Source organism: Urocitellus parryii, chromosome 8 (genome assembly GCF_045843805.1).
Source record: "Urocitellus parryii isolate mUroPar1 chromosome 8, mUroPar1.hap1, whole genome shotgun sequence".
NCBI classification, from domain to species: domain Eukaryota; kingdom Metazoa; phylum Chordata; class Mammalia; order Rodentia; family Sciuridae; genus Urocitellus; species Urocitellus parryii.
In genome coordinates this window covers 52,152,017-52,171,141 of record NC_135538.1, presented here as the reverse complement: position 1 = coordinate 52,171,141, position 19,125 = coordinate 52,152,017, and the positions used below count along the sequence as shown (strand labels likewise).

Sequence of the window (19,125 nt, the reverse complement as noted above, 5' to 3'; positions counted from 1 at the left end):
CATGAGCTTCTGGTAGAAACCTTGTCTATACCATACAGTTTCCCACCCAAATATTCTTCTGAAATATCAGTCACCTTCCATAAGACTCCTAGATGCTCAAGTTTGCTGCTTATAGTTCTGGGGCAGGTTGTGTCTAAAGATAAGGTATTCAAACCCTAGTTCCTTACACATTTTACTTAGGAATGTGCTAGACAGAAAGTCACCTTGACAAGCATCCCATGTGTTTCCAAGCATTTCACTAGGAATCTGGAGTGGAAGTCCCTATGATCAGGGGTCTTTGCCCATAAGGCACAAGCTCAGTTAGGAACAGATATCTCAGAAGCAGGGCCTCAGTTCAGTTCAAGGATAAATCATTAATCACCCAGAAATTAGGTATGCCTGAGCTTTGACCTGATAGGGTAGGCCAGCAAGGGGCATTTTAAAATAAAATATATTCCCTCTTGAGGAAGAATTTGTTCCAGTATCGTAGCTACTACAGAAATGTTGTGCAGTAGGCTGCAGGTTGGAAAATGATCTGGAGAAAGGCACAGCGTCCTTGACAGGGACTAGGGCTAAGGGCAGGAGAAGACATCAACAGGACACAATGTGGCTCAGGATCTGGAGGATACTACCCTGGTTCAAGTCCCAGCATTGTCAATTGCAATTAAATAGCCTTTGGTCCTGTGTTTCTCCAAGTGTGGTACAGACCTTGCTACTCATAGTTTCCCAACTAGCAACATTAGCTTCACCTCAGACTTCACTAGAAACACAGAATCCCAGCCCTGCTCCAGACATCCTGCATTACCACTTGCATTTTAATTAAATTCCCTAGTTGGCTTACATATACATTATATTTCAGAATAATGATATATAATATGATTTGGAAGCAATATAAATAAGCATTTCAAAAAATCATTCATTTATTAGGTTTGTTTAATATGTACTAGTAAATATAACCAGGACAGCTAACCCATGAACCCATGGACATTATTTCTCCAAATGATTCTAAGAAACTTGAATTCATTTAAAGTATTTAAATGAAAGTATGCACCCCACCCTATGTTAAACACAAAGCAAAAAGGTAGAAATATTTCCAAAATGACAAAAAGGAAAAAAAAGAAATCAGGGTTCAAAAAGAGATAAACATCTCATTTGACCAGAATATAGAACAGTAAGCAGAACTAAAATCAGGATGTTCTGAGTTTCCATCTTAAAGCAGATGGCAGTGGTGCTGGGCTGCATGTCCTACAGAGAATAGGAATTAATGCTACTCCCTGAGATAGGAGCCAGAGCCAGGTTCATTGATTAAAGCTAGGGGCTTGGGTAGAGCTCCCTAGTTCTAGAAAGGAGCTGAAAGTAAACTGCTAATAACCCTTCCCTGGAGTTTGGCTTAAACTAGCCACTGACCTAAGGAGATGAGAAAAGAGAGACACGCCCTAGGAAATATCAAATGAAACAGCCCCCAGAGGGTTCAGTGGTAGAATATTCCCAAAGTCACTGGGGAAGTAGCAGTTCCCAAATGCTTATATAAGACTGGGTCCCAAAGGCTATTATAAAATCACTAGGCAGAAAACGTTAAGCCAAAAAAGAAAGAAAAAAGCAAAGTAAAACAAAACAAACCCTTCTACTGAAAATGAGCCAGCAAACCAAAAATTCCAAAATACACATAAAATCAAAGGATAAGAGAAAGAGACAACCAAAACAATAACAAAAATATTAATTCATTCCAAGATTAAATTAATTTTATTGAACAGTAGGTTTAGGATACTCACAGCAATCAAAAAGAATATGTATTTCCACAAGCGTATAAGCAATATTACCACATGTACTCCAGATAGAGCACTAATCTCCAGGACATATAAAGAACTCAAAAAACTTAACTCCAAAAAACAAATAACTCAGTCAATAAATGGGTTAAGGAATTGAACAGACACTTCACAGAAGAAGAAATACAATCAATCAACAAATATATGAAAAAAGGTTCAACATCTCTAGGAATTAGAGAAGTGAAAATCAAAACTAAGATTTCATCTCACTCCAGTCAGAATGGCAATTATAAAGAATACAAGAAATAATAAGTGTTGGTGAGGATGTGGGGGGAAAGGTACACTCATACATTTTTAAATAAAACATGAAAAACTACAAAATAAAGGATGGACAGGAAAAACACCAATTAAAAGTCTTAGAAGTGAAATATGTAGACTTTCTCTATATAAATATCAACAAATAATATAAACTCTCAATTGGATATAGTTGAATAGAAAATTAAAGAATTGGAAGCTTGTACTGAGGAATTCACCCTAAAGTAAGACAGTGTGACATTTTAAAATATGAAAAAGCAATTCAGAAAGAAGAAAGATTAAGAGACTCTAAAATTTATCTAAAAGGAATAGAAATTTATCTAAAAGAAAAAGAAAATGGAGAAGTGTATTAGTCAGCTTTCCATCACTGTGACAAAATACCTGAGATAAACAACTTGTAAGAGGGATGTTTTTGACTCACAGTTTCAAAAATTCTAGTTTATGGTCAAGTGACTCCATTGCTTTTAGGTCTGCAACATGGCAGTACACTGTGTGGCAGGAGCACATGGTGGAGGAGGCTACTTACCTCATAGCAGCTGGGAAGCAAAAGAGGAAGGGATGGAGGTCACAATATTACCCTCAAGGGCACACTCCCAATGACCTAACTTTCTTTCCCTAGGCCCCACCTCTTAAAGGTTCCACCACATCCCAATAACCCAAAACACCAAACTGAGGACACTTGGGCTTTGAGGGGACATTCCAGATTCAAACTATAGAGAGAAACAACTGAAAATACCACACACACACACACACACACACACACACACACAAATGAGAATACAACTGTGTGGAAATTTCATAAGAAGTAGAATTGATGAATTTGCATTTGCAATGTGATAGATTTTTCCAGACTGTCCTGCAGAAAAGGTTGTACCAAGTTAAATTCCTGCTACTTTTTACCCTTGATAACCTGAGAAAAACATGTTTACACATAGCTTTATTTGAATTTTTCTTAATATGAGCAAGCTTAAGTGACTTCACCTATGAGCCATCTGATTTTCTTTTCTGGGAACTATTTTTTCATCAGGATTTTTAGTTTTTTGTTTTTGTGTGGTGTTGGGGATCAAACCCAGGGCCTCACACATGTTAGGCAAACACTCTGCCTGCTGAGCTATATCTCCTGCCCCTTATCAATTGTTTCTTCATCCAATTTCCTATCAAATTGTGCATTGGATCTTTATTGATTTATTGAAACCCCTTTATGCCAGTGAAATTAGTACTTTCCTTATTAAATGAGTTGTGACCATGTTAAATAAACAGATTAATATAAGAAAGATTAAGTCATTATGATGATGGGACTTCCTCTCAAAGAATATGTCATGGCTTTAAATTTGCTCAAGTTTTCTTTTAAATTTTTTCTTGTAGATCCTATACATGACTTTTTTGAGATTTTAATCTTTTTTGTTGCTTTTAAAAATGGCTTATTTTCTTCCTTCTTGTATTTGAACTGTTTTTTATTTATAAAAGTGTAGTTTTTAACAATTTTTGTGTATTGTACTCAGATAACACACTGAATTCTTATAGTTTGATATTTTTTGTTATATTTCTTGAGTTTTCCAATATATAATCATATTATCTTCAAATAGTAAGTCCTTAAATAATAATACCTCTGGCTGGGGATGTGGTTCAAGCGGTAGCGCGCTTGCTTGGCATGTGTGCAACCCAGGTTCGATCCTCAGCACCACATACAAACAAAGATGTTGTGTCCGCAGAGAACTAAAAAATAAATATTAAAAATTCTCTCTCTCTCTCTCTTTTAAAAAAATAATACCTCAACAAATAATAATAAAATTTTTACCTCATTCTTTTTTTTTTTTTTTTTTTTTTTTTTTGTGTGTGGTGCTGGGGATTGAACCCAGGGCCTTGTGCATGCACTCTACTAACTGAGCTATATCCCCAGCCCTCTTCTGTGTTTTTATATCTAAAATTTCTCTCTTTTCTGATTATACTAGCTAAAACCTTAAGGAATATGTTAAATAGCAATGGGGATTTCACCCTGAATAATTCCAATTATGTAACATTCTTGAAAATGACAAAATTATAGAAATGGAAAAGCAGATTAGTGATTAGTGGCTACTGGGGTTCGGGAAGGTGATAAGGGGATGAGACAGGTGTGGCTATCAACAGGGAGCATGATGCTTGTGGTGCTAGAAAAGTTCAATATCTGAGTCACACCAATGTCAGTCTCCTGGTTGTGATATTATACTACAAATTTGCTACTCAGAAAAATTATGTAAAGGACTTGTGGAATCTCCATGTTATTTCTTACAACTGCATGTAAATCTATAATTGTCTCAAAATATTTTTTTAAAATGCTCTAGTTTTTTCAAGTGATGATAGACATCCTATTCTTTTTTTTTAGATTTTTAAAAAATTATTTATTTATGTGATTCTGCAATCTGTATACGGGGTAAAAATGGGAGTTCATAACCCACTTGAATCAAATGTATGAAATATGATATGTCAAGAGCTATGTAATGTTTTGAACAACTAATAATAAAAATTAAAAAAAGAAAAAAATTATTTATTTATTCTAATTTGTTATACATGATGGCAGAATGCAATTCATTTCATATTACACATATAGGACACAATTTTTCAAGTCACTGATTGTACACAAAGTATTTTCACACAATTCGTGTCTTCATGCATGTACTTAGGGTAATGATGTCTAACGCATTTCACTATCATTCCTATCCCCCTTGCCTCTTCCCTTCCCCTCCCTCCCCTTTGCCTTATCTAAAGTTTCTCCATTCCTCCTATGCACCGCCCATTGCCATTATGAGTCAGCATGCTCATATCAAAGAAAACATTGGGCCTTTGGTTTCTGGAATTGGCTTACTTCACTTAGCATTTTATTCTCCAACTCCATCCATTTACCTTCAAATGCCATGATTTTATTCTCTTTTAATGCTGAGTAATGTTCCACTGTGTGTATATACCAAAGTTGCCCTATCCATTCATCTACTGAAGGGCATCTGGGCTGGTTCCACAATTTAGCTACTGTGAATTGTGCTGCTATAAACATTGAGGTGGCTGTGTCCCTGTAGTATGCTGTTTTTAAGTCCTTTGGGTATAAACCAAGGAGTGGGATAGCTGGGTCAAATGCTGGTTCCATTCCCAGTTTTCCAAGGAATCTCCATACTGCTTTTCATATTGGCTGCACCAATTTGCAGTCCCACCAGCAATGTATGAGTGTGCCTTCTTCTCCAGATCCTGGCCAACTTTTATTGTTGTTTGTATTTATAATAGCTGCCATTTTGACTGGTGTGAGATGAAATCTTAGAGTGGTTTTGATTTGCATTTCTCTAATTGCTAGAGATGTTGAACATTTTTTCATGTTTGTTGATTGATTGTATATCCTCTTCTGAGAAGTGTCTGTTCAGTTCCTTGGTACACTTATTGTTTGGGTTATTTGGGTTTTTTGGTGTTAAGGTTTTTGAGTGCTTTATATATCCTAGAGATTAGTGCTCTATCTGATGTGTTTCTGGTAAAGATTTGCTCCCATTCTGTAGGCTCTCTATTCACCTCACTGATTGTTTCTTTTGCTGAGAAGAAGATTTTTAGTTTGAATTCATCATTGATTCTTGATTTTAATTCTTACACTATGGGAGTCTTATTTAAAAAGTTGGGGCCTAATCCAACATGATGGAGATTTGGGCCTTCGTTTTTTTCCATTAGGTGTAAGGTCTCTATGGTGAGAGATAGAGGTTTAATTTCGTTTTGTTACATGTGGATTTCCAGTTTTCCCAGCACCATTTGTTGAAGAGGCTATCTTTTCTCTAATGTACGTTTTTGGTGCCTTTGTCTAATATAAGATAACTGTAGTTATGTGGATTAGACTCTGTGTCCTCTATTCTATACCATTGGTCTACCAGCCTGCCTATGTTGGTGCCAATTCCATGCTGTTTTTGTTACTATTGCTCTGTAGTATAGTTTAAGGTCTGGTATAATGCCACCAGACATCCTATTCTTCCCTGACTTCCACAAGGATATATCCACTGTTTCCACATTCATCATGATGCCATCTCTAGTTCGAGAAATAACAAAGTTAAGAAGCAGTTAGTCCAAATATATCACCAATAACAATACATAGAAATATGTTTTATTTACAATGGAAGTTTTCATTCATTTCTTTTTATGGAGTTTTTTTAAAAAATATAAACATAATTGTTGAAGAGAGAGACTAAATGTGGCAAAATATTAACAACTGATGCATCTCAGTGAAAAATATACGAAAGTTCTTTGTATTATTCTAGTAACTTAAGGTTTTTTTCTCAAAGTAAAATGATTTTCAAAAAAAGAATGGTAAAACTTCAGAAAACAAAAACACAGGGGATCTTTGTCATGGTTAGGAGGAATATAGAAAGAATGAATGTTTTAATATGTTGTTTTAAAATTTTAGAGTTAACTATATACATTTAAAATGTAAGGATAGGGCTGGGGAATGTAACAGGAGTAGAGCCTTTGCCTAGCATTCACAAAGCCTTGGATTTGATCCCCAGCACTGAAAATAAAGAAAGAAAGAAAGAAAGAAATACATAAACAAACAAATAAAGCTAACCCAGAGGAACAAAATTATAAGCTTTGACAGGATGAGAAAAAAGTACAGAAAACCAAAAGCCCAATTTATTTGAAAGAATAGAAATTAGTCCAGCTATATCAGTAATCATAATAAATATAAATTCAAATGAATTAAGGATACCTGTTTAAAGACAGAGATTATCTGATTAGATTTTAAAACACTCCAGACTTACATTGAATATGTTGCCCTTATAGGCTACACAAAAAATAAAATTCTATCAAAAGAAGGAAAATAAAAGAACCCAGAAATGCTATTTCATATATTGATCAAAAGAAAGTGGGTATCATTGAACGAACAGCAAACAAAACAGAATTTTAGGCCAAAAAAAAAAAAAAAAAGATTTCTAAAAATAAAAAGTGGCATATACATATGGTCAAATTTCCTTCCTGAAAGAGTATATCATGTTGTATTTCCAGTAGCAAATCCTGAGTATTATTCCCAAAAGTATTCCAATACAGGACAGTATCAATAATTTGTATTTGTCAATTTGGTAAACAAAAAGAAAAGAAAAGATCTTTTCATAGTTTAAATTTGAAGCCATGCTCTCTCAAACACAGAAATCATACAACAAAGCTGATGGTTGGGGACCCAAGGGGACACTGGGCCACCATAGGGTAGTGACAGGGGTAAGGGAGGGAGGAAACCTGAAGCTGACCAGCAGGAAGCCCAGTTCTTCCAGGTCGTCTAACCACTGAGCCCCTGCCCCTGAGGTTGACATCTGCTCATGTGGAACAGATTCCAATTAATTCTCAGCAGCTTATTTAATTTCTATACAGCAAAGTATATTTACTTTCTATACAATCACCAGCAAAGCTATTCCATGCCCCAGGCACAAACACTTAACAATTCTCTTACAAGAAAGTCTGAAGGACCAATTGCCCTTTGGTTTCACACAAAGCTTTCATTAAAAAACGCAACAGGAATTAGGTGCAGTTAGCAATTTCCAGAGAAATCTCTGGTATATTTTCCCTGAAAACAAAGAAAGGAAATTAAAAAAAAAAAGACAGGATTTTCTATAAAATTTAGCAAAAGGTTACTGAATTTGATGATAACAATTCTTTGAATTTACTGAAAACAAATGAGCGATTAATCCGTGCCAGGCTTTCTGCTGGAGACTTTTACACTGTGTTCTCAGATCGAATTCTCCAAACAAGTCATACTTTCGGCAGCATTATTGTCCTCATTTTACTGACAATCAAACTGAGTGTCAGAGAGGTTAAATTACTTGCCCATTGCCAGACTCTAATAAGCAGATTCATGATTCACATGGAGATGGATGGGTTCACAAAGGTGAACTCTGGGGCAGCCCTGTTATTCATATTATCAGCAGTGTAGTTAAGACTGAAAATAAAAGTAATAGTTGTAATTTCTCATTAACAAGCCTAGATCATTTAGGAAACTCTGAAGATGTAATAACATTGTGGGGAAGCATACAGTATGATTAATGCAAGCAGAAACTTTCTATACGTTCTGGAAAAAAATCATATATTCAGTTAACAGCAACAACCACTTCAGCAGAGTAGACAGTTAATCATTCTCAATAATGCTGGATCCAGGAGATATTATTTCCTGACAGGCTGAGCTGCTGGTCCGCATGGTTTTGCTGATACAGCTGCTCCTGCTTGATGCTCTAGAAAGGTTTTTGTTTTTGATTTATAGTTCGAAGTTAAAATTAGCAGAGTTTTAAAAACAATACAAAAGCCCCATGCGTCTTTCTGACACTATTACCTTATTCTGTCCACATCTTGCCACACTTTTTGCTTGAGTGGCTAGGATCTAGGTTTGGATCCAGATAAGATGAAAAATAGCCAGGTGGAAATTATTACAAAACCGGACAAGACATTTTAAAGTCTTGCAGGAAAAAAATTTTTTTTAATTGCTTTGGTTTCTAGAGTCACTATCAGAATCAGTGAGTAAAGAAAGCAAGACAAACACAAGGACTTTTTTTAGTATTCTATTTGCTTCTCCTGCCACAGCCGCATCCTATTTACTGATGTCTGTATGAAAACAGACCAGGCCTGCTACAGGCCACAAACAAGGTTTCCTTTTATCTGGCACTGCATAGTTCCTAGGAGCAAGGTCCTGATGGAAGAAATCACTCACCAATGAATTTAGTTTTTGTTGTTTTGAAGCATTTCAACCAAACACACACACACACACACACACACACACACACACACACATACACAGACACACACATACACTCACGCACACACACACACACATACATCCTCTATGAGAAAAGATAAATATTCCTTAAATTCTTCAATGAGGGATATTTTTAAAGTGACAAATTCATACCTGGCAATTCTGAGCCAGATCACTCTCAATGTTATTAATGTTTTTAATAAAAACGAGTAACTTTAGAAATATAAACAATCCTTTAAAGCCTTTTCCTTTTTTTAGATATTACTGTAAATACTTGTGCTATCTCGGGGGCAGTGTTGCAAAAAGGCTTCAGACTTTATCCCCATTATAAAGGTTTTGCTTGCTGCAGCTCCCAGGGAGCTGAGCAAACATAATTCAGGTATGTACTTTGTTATCCCAAAACACATTCTCGGTTAGAAATGTAGTTACATCAATTATATCCCACAGATCACTTTTTCAAAGCCTTATTCTATCCTCAGTTTTAGCAAATAATTTACTAAAACAATGAAAAAGTGCAAAATGGCATTGGATTTCACCTCTTTTCTCTTTTCAGTCTACTTGAAGAGTGAGGGAAGAGAAGGCCAGGAAGTAAATGGAATGAAGGAGGACCAGCGAGACTCCTCACTGAATACAGAGAATAAGTATTAGATCTTTGAATAATCTAGAGTTGACATATTAGAGAATCGTTTGCCAAAGAAATGGCAAAAAATAAAATTCTGAAAAGAATGCTCCTGCTTCTTTTCACACTTACTAAACAATTCATAGCATATGAATAAAAAAAATTTCTGTTCAGAGATTTTACCCAAAAAGTACTATGTAGGTTTCATTAAGATTCCTGACTATTAAATGCTAATTACTCTCAGTGGCAAAGGAAAATACAAATCAATAGTTAATCACATGTTAAAAGAACAGTAAGTTCTTTGATGTTGTTCTGAAAAGAAGCTTCAGCTGTCTAATTCAAGGGAATTTTTTTTTTTTTTTAAAGAAAAGGAGAAAGAATGAAGCAGGGAAATAACCCTTTTACTAAAGATCAAGAAGCCAACTCAAGTTCAAATTTGAGTCCCACACATCCTGTTTTTCACATAGACAATCATTTTGACATGTTCTAAATCACATGGCATCTCTGACTGGGAAGGATAGGCGAAGACAGGCCAAATCTAAGAACGGCTGGAGATCAAACACCAGCTAGCTGCACTCAGAACTTCTTGAGCATTAGCCTAGGACTGCAATTAGCTCTGGTATATCATGCTAGAAATTGCTTTCAAGGAACACAGTTCAAAGATCAAGTTTCTCTTTTGCTGTCCATTCACAAATAAGTATTTGCAGAAATTTGACATCCTTTGACATAATTATATAAATAGCACACACAGAATGTCTGTTCAATTTCATAAAGCAAATTTTAATCAAAGTTACACAGATTTCTGAATACTAAGAGCCTAGAGGCTCAAAATAGTGAGAAACATGTTATAATAGTGAGAAATACTATACATGAGTAATCTCTTACCAAACATAAGCATAAGCCTGGCTCTGATTATATTTTTGTATATGAGGGCAACATAAATAGTTTGGTCTTTCTGGAAATTTTAAATCCATTCCTAAACAGAAAAGATACACTCCAGCCTGAGCATTAGATCTCTTAGTCTTCTTGCCCAGTCTTGGCCAAGATCTTAGCATTACTCAACAGCAACTAAAATTTTCAAATCAATTTAAATATCTCTATCCTTGCTAAAACTTTTTATCTACGGAGCAAACTATAAATAATGGTGGGCGATCAGTAATATTCAAACTGGACCTTCAACTGGGCAATGTCGATGTTATCTGTGGTTTGCATTTTTTAGGGAAAAGTGTTTATGGGTTTGTTCAATTTAGTGAACTATGAAACCAAATGAAAAGCCTCACCTTGTGATGTCCAAATTCATTCAAAATGCTTCCCAGTTTTCTGGTGTTGCTATGTAATTTGGGGGCAGCAACAGCTGGATGGGGATCCCGCCAATCGATGGACAAGCGGTGATACCAAAGGCGCTGACTTCCCAGAATGTGAGCTGATTTGACACTAGGATCAAAACGATGCACTTCACATCCCTCGTTGGCCATGCTCACCTCAAAATGAGTATCATCGCTTCCCAGCCTGGAGAGGAAGAGGGTAGAAACCAGTTAACAACAACAACAAAATGTAGTAAAGCAAACTGTCAGACTACCAGAATGACAGATCCAAGGCCAATTTTCTTAGTCATATCAAATCTTCTTTCTCTCTCTCTTTTTTTGTTTTTAATATGTGTCTAATGTACACATGAAATAAACTTTCTTTCAAAAAGAAAAAAAAAAGTATTACAGCTCAAAGCCTCTGGATAAAAGACAGAGAAATTATCTGCTCAAAACAGACCAGAAAACCAAGTACTTTAACATGTAGAAGCATAACAAAGTGATTTTTTTTAAAGATGTAAATCATAGTAGCAATGAGACAAAGAAGAATATTCACTAGTCTTGAGATTTTGCTCAGAATATGATAAAAAAAAATATAAGCCCCATATTAGTTCCTTGAGGAGATTTCATTCTACTAACGAGATAATTTGTCTCCATTCTAATGACCCACGAACTGTGTGTGCAATTTGGCTTAAAGAAGACAGCTGTTTTCTTAGAAATTTTCTTAGAAATGATGTGTATTTTAAAACGGTTAAAGAAAAAGGCAAATATATGTGGTTCTACTACATCCAGGACACAAGAAGCAGAAGGGTTTCCTTACCTCAATTCACATCCACAAAGGAAAGAAATCATGAATTAATTATAATTAAGTACCCAATTGGGTACTTACAACATACTTACAAATATTTGAATTTACTCAGAAATATTTCTTATTTAATGGCATTAGAATCATCACTTTGATTAAAGCACTGATTTGAATGAAAAGCATAAAATTAAGCCAGAGAGGGTGATTTTTTTTAAAAAAATGGTGATTATGGCTTCTCTGCCCAAAATACAATAATTACATGTGGTTTAGGATAGCAAAAATTCACAGGGTATCCACAATACATGGCCAAACCTGGACCTAGTGCAGAAATACTTTATTCTCCTAGACTCCATTGCAGACTATTGCCTAATTTGGAAATACAGAAGTTCAGTAGGTAAGAATTGTTCTCCAGATTTTATTTAATTAAACCTTCAATGTAGACATCCTCCACTAGACATTCTTAATAGTCTTATTGGCCTCATCCTCCCCATTCACCCTTCTACCACTGGGATCCATGATGTGCCAGTCAAAGAATCAGAGGATTCTCTGATGTCTCTGGATTACAGTTCTTTCTATGCTCTTTGGCTAAAAAAAAAAAAAAAAAAGATTCAACACTCCTCTCAAACATTCCCATTTCTTCTCCTGTGCAATCCTCCCTATTTTCTATTTCCTTTTGAATCCATATAGTTCAGACCACTGTTACTTTACCCAGTTTCCTCCCGTATTTTCTATGACCTAATCTGGTGTGGCAGATTGACTCGCTGGCCTTAGTTCTTTTCCCCTCCCTCATCCATGCTACGGCAGGCCGTGCTCATCTATCCTTTCTGAACTTTGATTTTTTGACTTGGTCATGTGACTTCCTTTATGGGAGGAAGTAACAGTAAACCATTTGTGATCCTAAAAATTGAGTGCTTCTGTTTACTCTCATGTATCATCACAGTGATAAAAAATTTGCCTTGGATAGCTTGCTGGTCTCAAGAAAATATGAGTTATGAGGAGCACAGACAACCCAGCTAGTTCCCCAGCCTTCCATAAAAAAACAGAACTGCCCTTTCCCATTTCATCATGAAATAAATCCTCCCAATTGAGCCCAACCTGGGTCAGCTGAAGCCCAGATGACCTGAAGACATATTAGCAGTAATAAATAACAGTGATATTTAAGCCCCTGAGTTTTAGAGTGATTTGTTACACAGCAATAGCTAACTGATATGCCTGGCATTAAGTATGAATCCAAGAGTTTCAGCTAAAACTACAAAGCATTTTTCCTTAGCAGATTTGGTTCCATATAGGTGAGAATATTGTAAAAGTTGTCTGTCCCAAATGATTTTTCATCTCATTAAATTTGTTGACTCTTAGATGAGCAAAGCAGTATTATCATAGGTAAGTTAATAAAAGGACAGTTTTGTATCTGCAATTATGTCAAAATTTACTTGTTAAATACAATTTGCATATAAACCCTCTAGTGTAAAAATGTGCATACTTTCTTCCTCTGAATTTTCAGAATTTTTTTTCAAGCAAACATTTTATGCTTTAAAATATATATAAATATTTATACTTAAGTATAAAATTTATAAGTATAAATCACATATATAATATATTTATATTTATATACCAAATCATATGTATATGTATATATGATTTAAATCAAGACCTAAAAATATCTTAATCATTAAACAAGTCACATACTCTTCTATAACTAATTTTTTTTTTGGCAAGGCAAAAAATTATATATTGATATTATCATTTACAATTTAAACTAATTTCTATAATTAAAAAATAACAAATACACATAGAAAAAATCAAATGGCACTAAATACATAAGTGAAAAGTAAGTTTTCTACTATGAGAAATTTTAGCCACTAATTTCCAGAGATTAACATGATTCGTAGTTATTTATGTATCTTTCCAGAAATTTTCTACACATACACAAGTATCTTCTATTATAAATTATTATAAGAAAACACATACATATATGGTGGGGGAATTATCTTGCATGATACATTAGATAACATGAAACTATTTATAATTTGTAGTTTTTATTAACTTATGTTACCTTCACTCAATCCATTTAATCTTAAAATATAAATATGTACTTGTATTGGAAAGAAATATACAACACTTAATTGGCATCTATAATTTTTATTTTTATTTGTTTGAAATGGTACTTTTTAAGGCTTAAATTAGTCAAGTTTGTGATAGAGATAAAAGCAAGAGGAAGAATAAATGGAATATACAAAGATGTCACAAAATATAGTCCAAAGTAGTAAAACCGAGAGTCAAATCCAATCTGATAGTTCTAAGGCATGTGCTCTCTATACTCTATATCACAGCAGGTAAGCACAGGATACAGGTTCATGGAGGGAATATTTATAACCTCAGGAGTATAGAAAATTGTCTGTTACTAGACAGTTAAGATCTATGAAGAAAAAAGCTTGCTCATTTCTGAATCCCCAGTGCTATATAGATAAATTATGTTACACAGACTTACAGAATGCTGCCCTGAGTGAAAGAAGACTTTTAGATGTGTTCTAAAATTGCCAGAATATACAGCACAATATCCAAACATAGTATATGTGGTGAGCTACATTTTGCTGACTCAATAATGTAAATAAAAATATTTAAAGCGTACTTCTTATGTGCAAGGCACTATATTGGACACAAGGGACAAACAGATAAATTAGTAATGAAGAAAGATTTTTGAACAAATAACTATAATAAAGCAACAACTATTATTTGTAGCAAAGAATGTACTTAGGGGCTGGGATTGTAGCTCAGTGTAGAGCACATGCCTAGCACGTGAGGCACTGGGTTCAATCTTCAGCATCACATAAAAATAAAATAAAATAAAATAAAGGTAGTATGTCATCTATGACTAAAATATATTTTTTAAAAAAGACGTGTTCTTAGTCTACAAGAAAACCATTTCCTGCTATTATTTAACCAGAAAGAGAATTTACTGTTCCTTTTAATTCATACAAATATTTTACAAATATGATACATTAGATATAATCCATGAAGCAAGAAGTATAGATCATATGCCTTCCATCTCAAAGTCTAAGACAGCTGTTTCATTTTCTGCCATCTTTTCTGTATTGCAGCCATCAGGAAAGGTAAAGGGGAAGCCACGGTCACATCTTTCCTCTTGAGGCTACGGCCTAAAAGTTGCACACATCATCACTCCTACTCACATCTCACTGCTCACACCTATACATGGGCACTTAGAGCTTTAAGGAAGGCAGGAAATGCAGCCATCTGCAGGGTGGCCACATGCCCTGCTGACCTTGGGAGTTCTGCTTCCAAAGGAACAACAAGAGAATAGATACTGGGGGATAATTAGCATTTCCTATGTACTTTGAATTAAGACTGCAGCTTTTCCTTTCCATTGGGGTGATAAAATGATATAACTCATGATAATAAACATCATTCTGCATACATTACTGGTGGAGTTGGAGATCACAACAAACTTTTCAGCAAAGAAGGACCATTAAACCTAAGAGCTTGTAATACATTCCACTACTGTCATGTATGTAAAAAATAAGTTTGGGCTGGGGATGTGGCTCAAGCGGTAGCGCACTTGCCTGGCAAGCGCGGGGTGCTGGGTTCAATCCTCGGCACCACATAAAGATGTTGTGTCTGCCGAAAACTAAAAACTAAAAAAATAAATAAATATTAAAAAGTTTCTCTCTCTCTCTCTCTCTCTCTCTCTCTCTCTCTCTCTCTCTCTCTCTCTCGTCTCTCAAAAAAAAAAAAGTTTAAAAAACTAATACTACATATTTTAAAGAGGAAAAAAAACCCTAAGAGCTATTGAAGAAATAGGAAGGAGGCAACTTGATTTTCAATGGTAATGTAGAATATCAGAGTAATCACCTTGGCCATCCTTCTCTGATATCACAGAAACAAACAAACAAACAAAAAAAGGATTCCTGGACTCGGTTGTGTGGGTTGTGTACTAAACAATGCTAGGAGGTGCCATTCACTTCAGAATGACCCAGTGATAATTTCCTGGCAGATGGCAGTAAGGCTCTTGGGAGAGGGGTACATTTTCACAAGCTGCACCAAGGTGTTCTTTGAATTCGCTTTGGTTGGTGCTGGCAACCACCTACCACTTTATACCACTGAAGGGTAAAAGGGATGGATTGTGGCACTGTGTCAGGTCACTCTTTTAAAAATATTCTTCAGACTATTAATGTGAGTGACTTTTATATTCCCTAGGAATTAAAAACTCAGAGCTTGAACAGATAGGTGCTCAAGACCATTAGCCAGTAGGGAAATACAAATCAAAACCACAGTGAGATACCCCTTTGTGTTCAATAAGATAAAATAATAAGTGTTGGCAAGGATGCGGAGAAAATAGAACCCTCATAGATCACTGGTGAGAATGTAAAATGGTAAACACCCAAGATATGAAAATATGTCCACTCAAAAACTTCTACATGAATGTTCATCTCAATATTCATAATAACCAAAAAGCAGAAAAACCCAAATGTTCATGAGCTGATGAGTGGATAAATAGAAGGTGGTATATCCATACAATGGAGTATTATTCAGACATGAAAAGAAATGGAGGTCAGTACATCCACATGGTACAATGTGGATGAACTTTGAAAACATGATGCTAAGTGAAAGAGAACAGTCACTAAAGGTCATATATCCTATGATTCTATTTACATTAATGTCTAGAATAGGTGAATCTACAGAGACAGAAAACAGAGTAGTGTTTAAAACTGAGGGCTGAGGGGTCAGGAGATGATGGCTGCCAGGGAGATTGGGAGTAACTGCTCTGAGGTATAGGGCTTCTTTTGAGGGATAGTGAAATGTTCTAAAATTTTCTGTAGTCGCTAGAATATCATTGGATTATACACTTTAAATATGTGAATTCTATTTCCATAAAGCTGTTTGAATGTTAAAAAACAGAAACCCAGAGCCGATATAGGGAAAATTTTAAACCCTCATCATTGAAGGAAGAGGGGTTAAAAGAGGTCAGGCAATTACCATTTTCCCAGAGCTTTTCAGTACTCGTTCTCCCACCCAATAGGAGCCAGAGAATCTGGCCAAAGGATTATCTTAATCTCCACACTGCTACTATTAATGGGGGAGAAATAGGTTTTGCAAAGCATAAATGACCCATAATAGTGTATGAAATATTTTGTAATTATTGATTTTTGTTAAATAACATGGCAGCAAGCGCTGAGATTTCATCCGAAACATATTCTCAATAGGGACATCATTACTTCTAAGGAGGTGAAATGGATTCTGGGGGAATCTTCCTCTCTTTGCATACAGTGCACAGCTATTTTAATTTTGCATAGGCAGATATTCAGTACATCTATGGATTTGCAAGATCATGGAGGGTGATTAGGGAAAACGATCTAAAAAGAGATTTGGGGTGCCCAATTTTCTGATTCCTCCTTCACATTTACTATGCTAACACCATTCCTGCTGTCTTAATTAAACTACCGTAAGACAAAAATGTTTGGCTCTGAAGCTTGTTCACTCTTGAAACGCTTACAGCAACCGGAAGAGCCAGATTTTCTATATAAAATATTGGCTCTTATTGCCTAAGCATGTGTCACTTATGAAATCTTCTGTCTTATGCGAAGAATTTTATGTCTTGCAAACAAATACTACCACCTACCACAGAACTAAAGAAGGGAAGGAGAATGTTTACCCCCGTGCTATCTCAGTTTTTCCCTTTCACATCCAGCTCTACCCCTAAGATGTAATCTTTGACATGAAAAGTAAAAGAGGTGATATTTCCCACTTTAATCTACCCTCCTCCCCGGCCCTCCCCACCGGTGCCTGAAATCTCTCCTGCACCAAGGACACCTGAAGACCTGCAGGGAAGACGCCACCTGAGGTTTCCAGGTGCACAACGTTATCCTCCACATCCACAGCCTCTCCTTATTTCTCTTCCCTTTTCCTTTCCTGTAATATTTACATTTCTTCTCACTCCCTTCCCCTATCTTCACTGGTCAAAGCCAAAAAGGGATCCTATTTTAACTTTCAATGGAACACCATCAGAGTTCACTGGACAAAATGTCTTTCACATTTTATTCTGGAATGAAACATTTTGACTCCTGGTGAGGAAAATTCACCACCAGAGAGATAGAGGTGGGGACACCTGCTTTAGCTATTGTGGTGGAGGAAAGGGAGATGTAGGGCTGCTGGTCTTTGTTTTCTGACTGCTGTGTCCTCCGTCCAGGAAGGTCACCCCTGCATCTTCAGTTTGTCAGGGAATTACTGGGCCCAGCAATGGCATGTTCTTCTTGCAGCACATACCCCATAGGCAGGGGCCACATGACTCACCACCTGCCCTCCTCACCTATCATGCAACTGTCCCAGCACTCCCAGATGCTGGGATGGAGCCCACATTTCCTGCCGCTGCGCTTGATTTTGGGACCACCACTTTGGGTCCAGGTCTTCTCAGCATCAGTTGAGATGTCCTCAGCCAGCTATCTGCTTGTGCCGCCAGCATGTGATTCACCTCAACAGGAGGTGCTTTTCTGGATCCTGATCCTAAGTCACAAGCCAATCAACATTATCACTCACGATTCCAGCATCCTTTTTCAGCCATCAGAAATATTTTCTTTGGTTTCCATCAAATATTGACCTTTCTAGTCTTTTCATTCCTTTCCTCTGTGGAGTTCAAATGCCCTCATCTGCTCTTAACAAAGTTGACTTTGAGTGGTAAAAATTGAAAGAAAAGTAAGAAACTACCTTTTTATCTGTACTAATCTGAAACCTGACTGTAGAACCATCTTAATCCCACAGTTTTGAAATATAAGAAAAAAAGAAATTTAACGTTTTCCCCTAAAAACAACTTTTCAAGTTTTATTTTACTCAGTGATATGCTTTAAATGAAATTATTCTAGAGTGTAAAATACTAAGTGAAACATAAAGGCATTTCAGAGCAGAAAACAGGACCAAGCCGAGATTTCCAATTTGCATGCAGTACTATGCAATTATTTTTTGACCTACTTTCATACATCTTTAATATGACATAAAATAAACTCTGCTGTCACAACTTCCCATTCTTCCTACAGTCTTAAAGCTGAGCCAGTGGACTCTCAAGAAAAGAGCTCAGTTCTAACCATCTGTCTCAGCAGCTCATCATCTAAACCAAGCCTTCAAATTCAGTGAAGAGTTTCCCTCCCCAGCCTCCTCCCCTCAGGCCATCATTTTCATGGTAAACATGTATTGAGTGCCTACTGTGTGCCAAGCTCTACCAATAGACACCATCAGTATATCTTCATTTAACCCCATATGTATCCAATATCTCTAAATTCTTTCTGGATCTTTTCTTCTTTTAATCCACCATGACTAGCAATTCTTGTTTGTAATATTTGATAGCAGTTGGGATCCTTTCTGCATCAGCACCTTTGGAGCGTCCTCCTCATTACCTTTGTCTGTTCCTAACCCTGACCCCCACCTATGATTCTGGTTATCTGAATGTACACCATAGAGGTAGGTAAATAAAAATCAGAAGTGAGGAACAGACATGTGATATTAGTGTCCCAAGTACTTTTTGAAAAGGACTTCAATAGTCTAGCCTGAGAACCTACATATTTCCTACCAAAGAGTCTTTTGGAAAAGGTGTTTTAGCA

The 19,125-nt window shown here is 36.0% G+C and overlaps 1 protein-coding gene across 1 annotated transcript in view; it reads right to left on the bottom strand.

Annotated features, from left to right (window-relative positions):
- The window catches only part of Mettl24 (methyltransferase like 24), a 93,231-nt gene that overhangs the window by 29,677 nt on the left and 44,429 nt on the right, over positions 1 to 19,125 (bottom strand). The window contains exon 4 of the mRNA XM_026389676.2: positions 10,693 to 10,921. Coding sequence (XP_026245461.2) covers positions 10,693 to 10,921 — 229 coding nt within the window. The remainder of the gene's footprint in view (positions 1 to 10,692; positions 10,922 to 19,125) is intronic.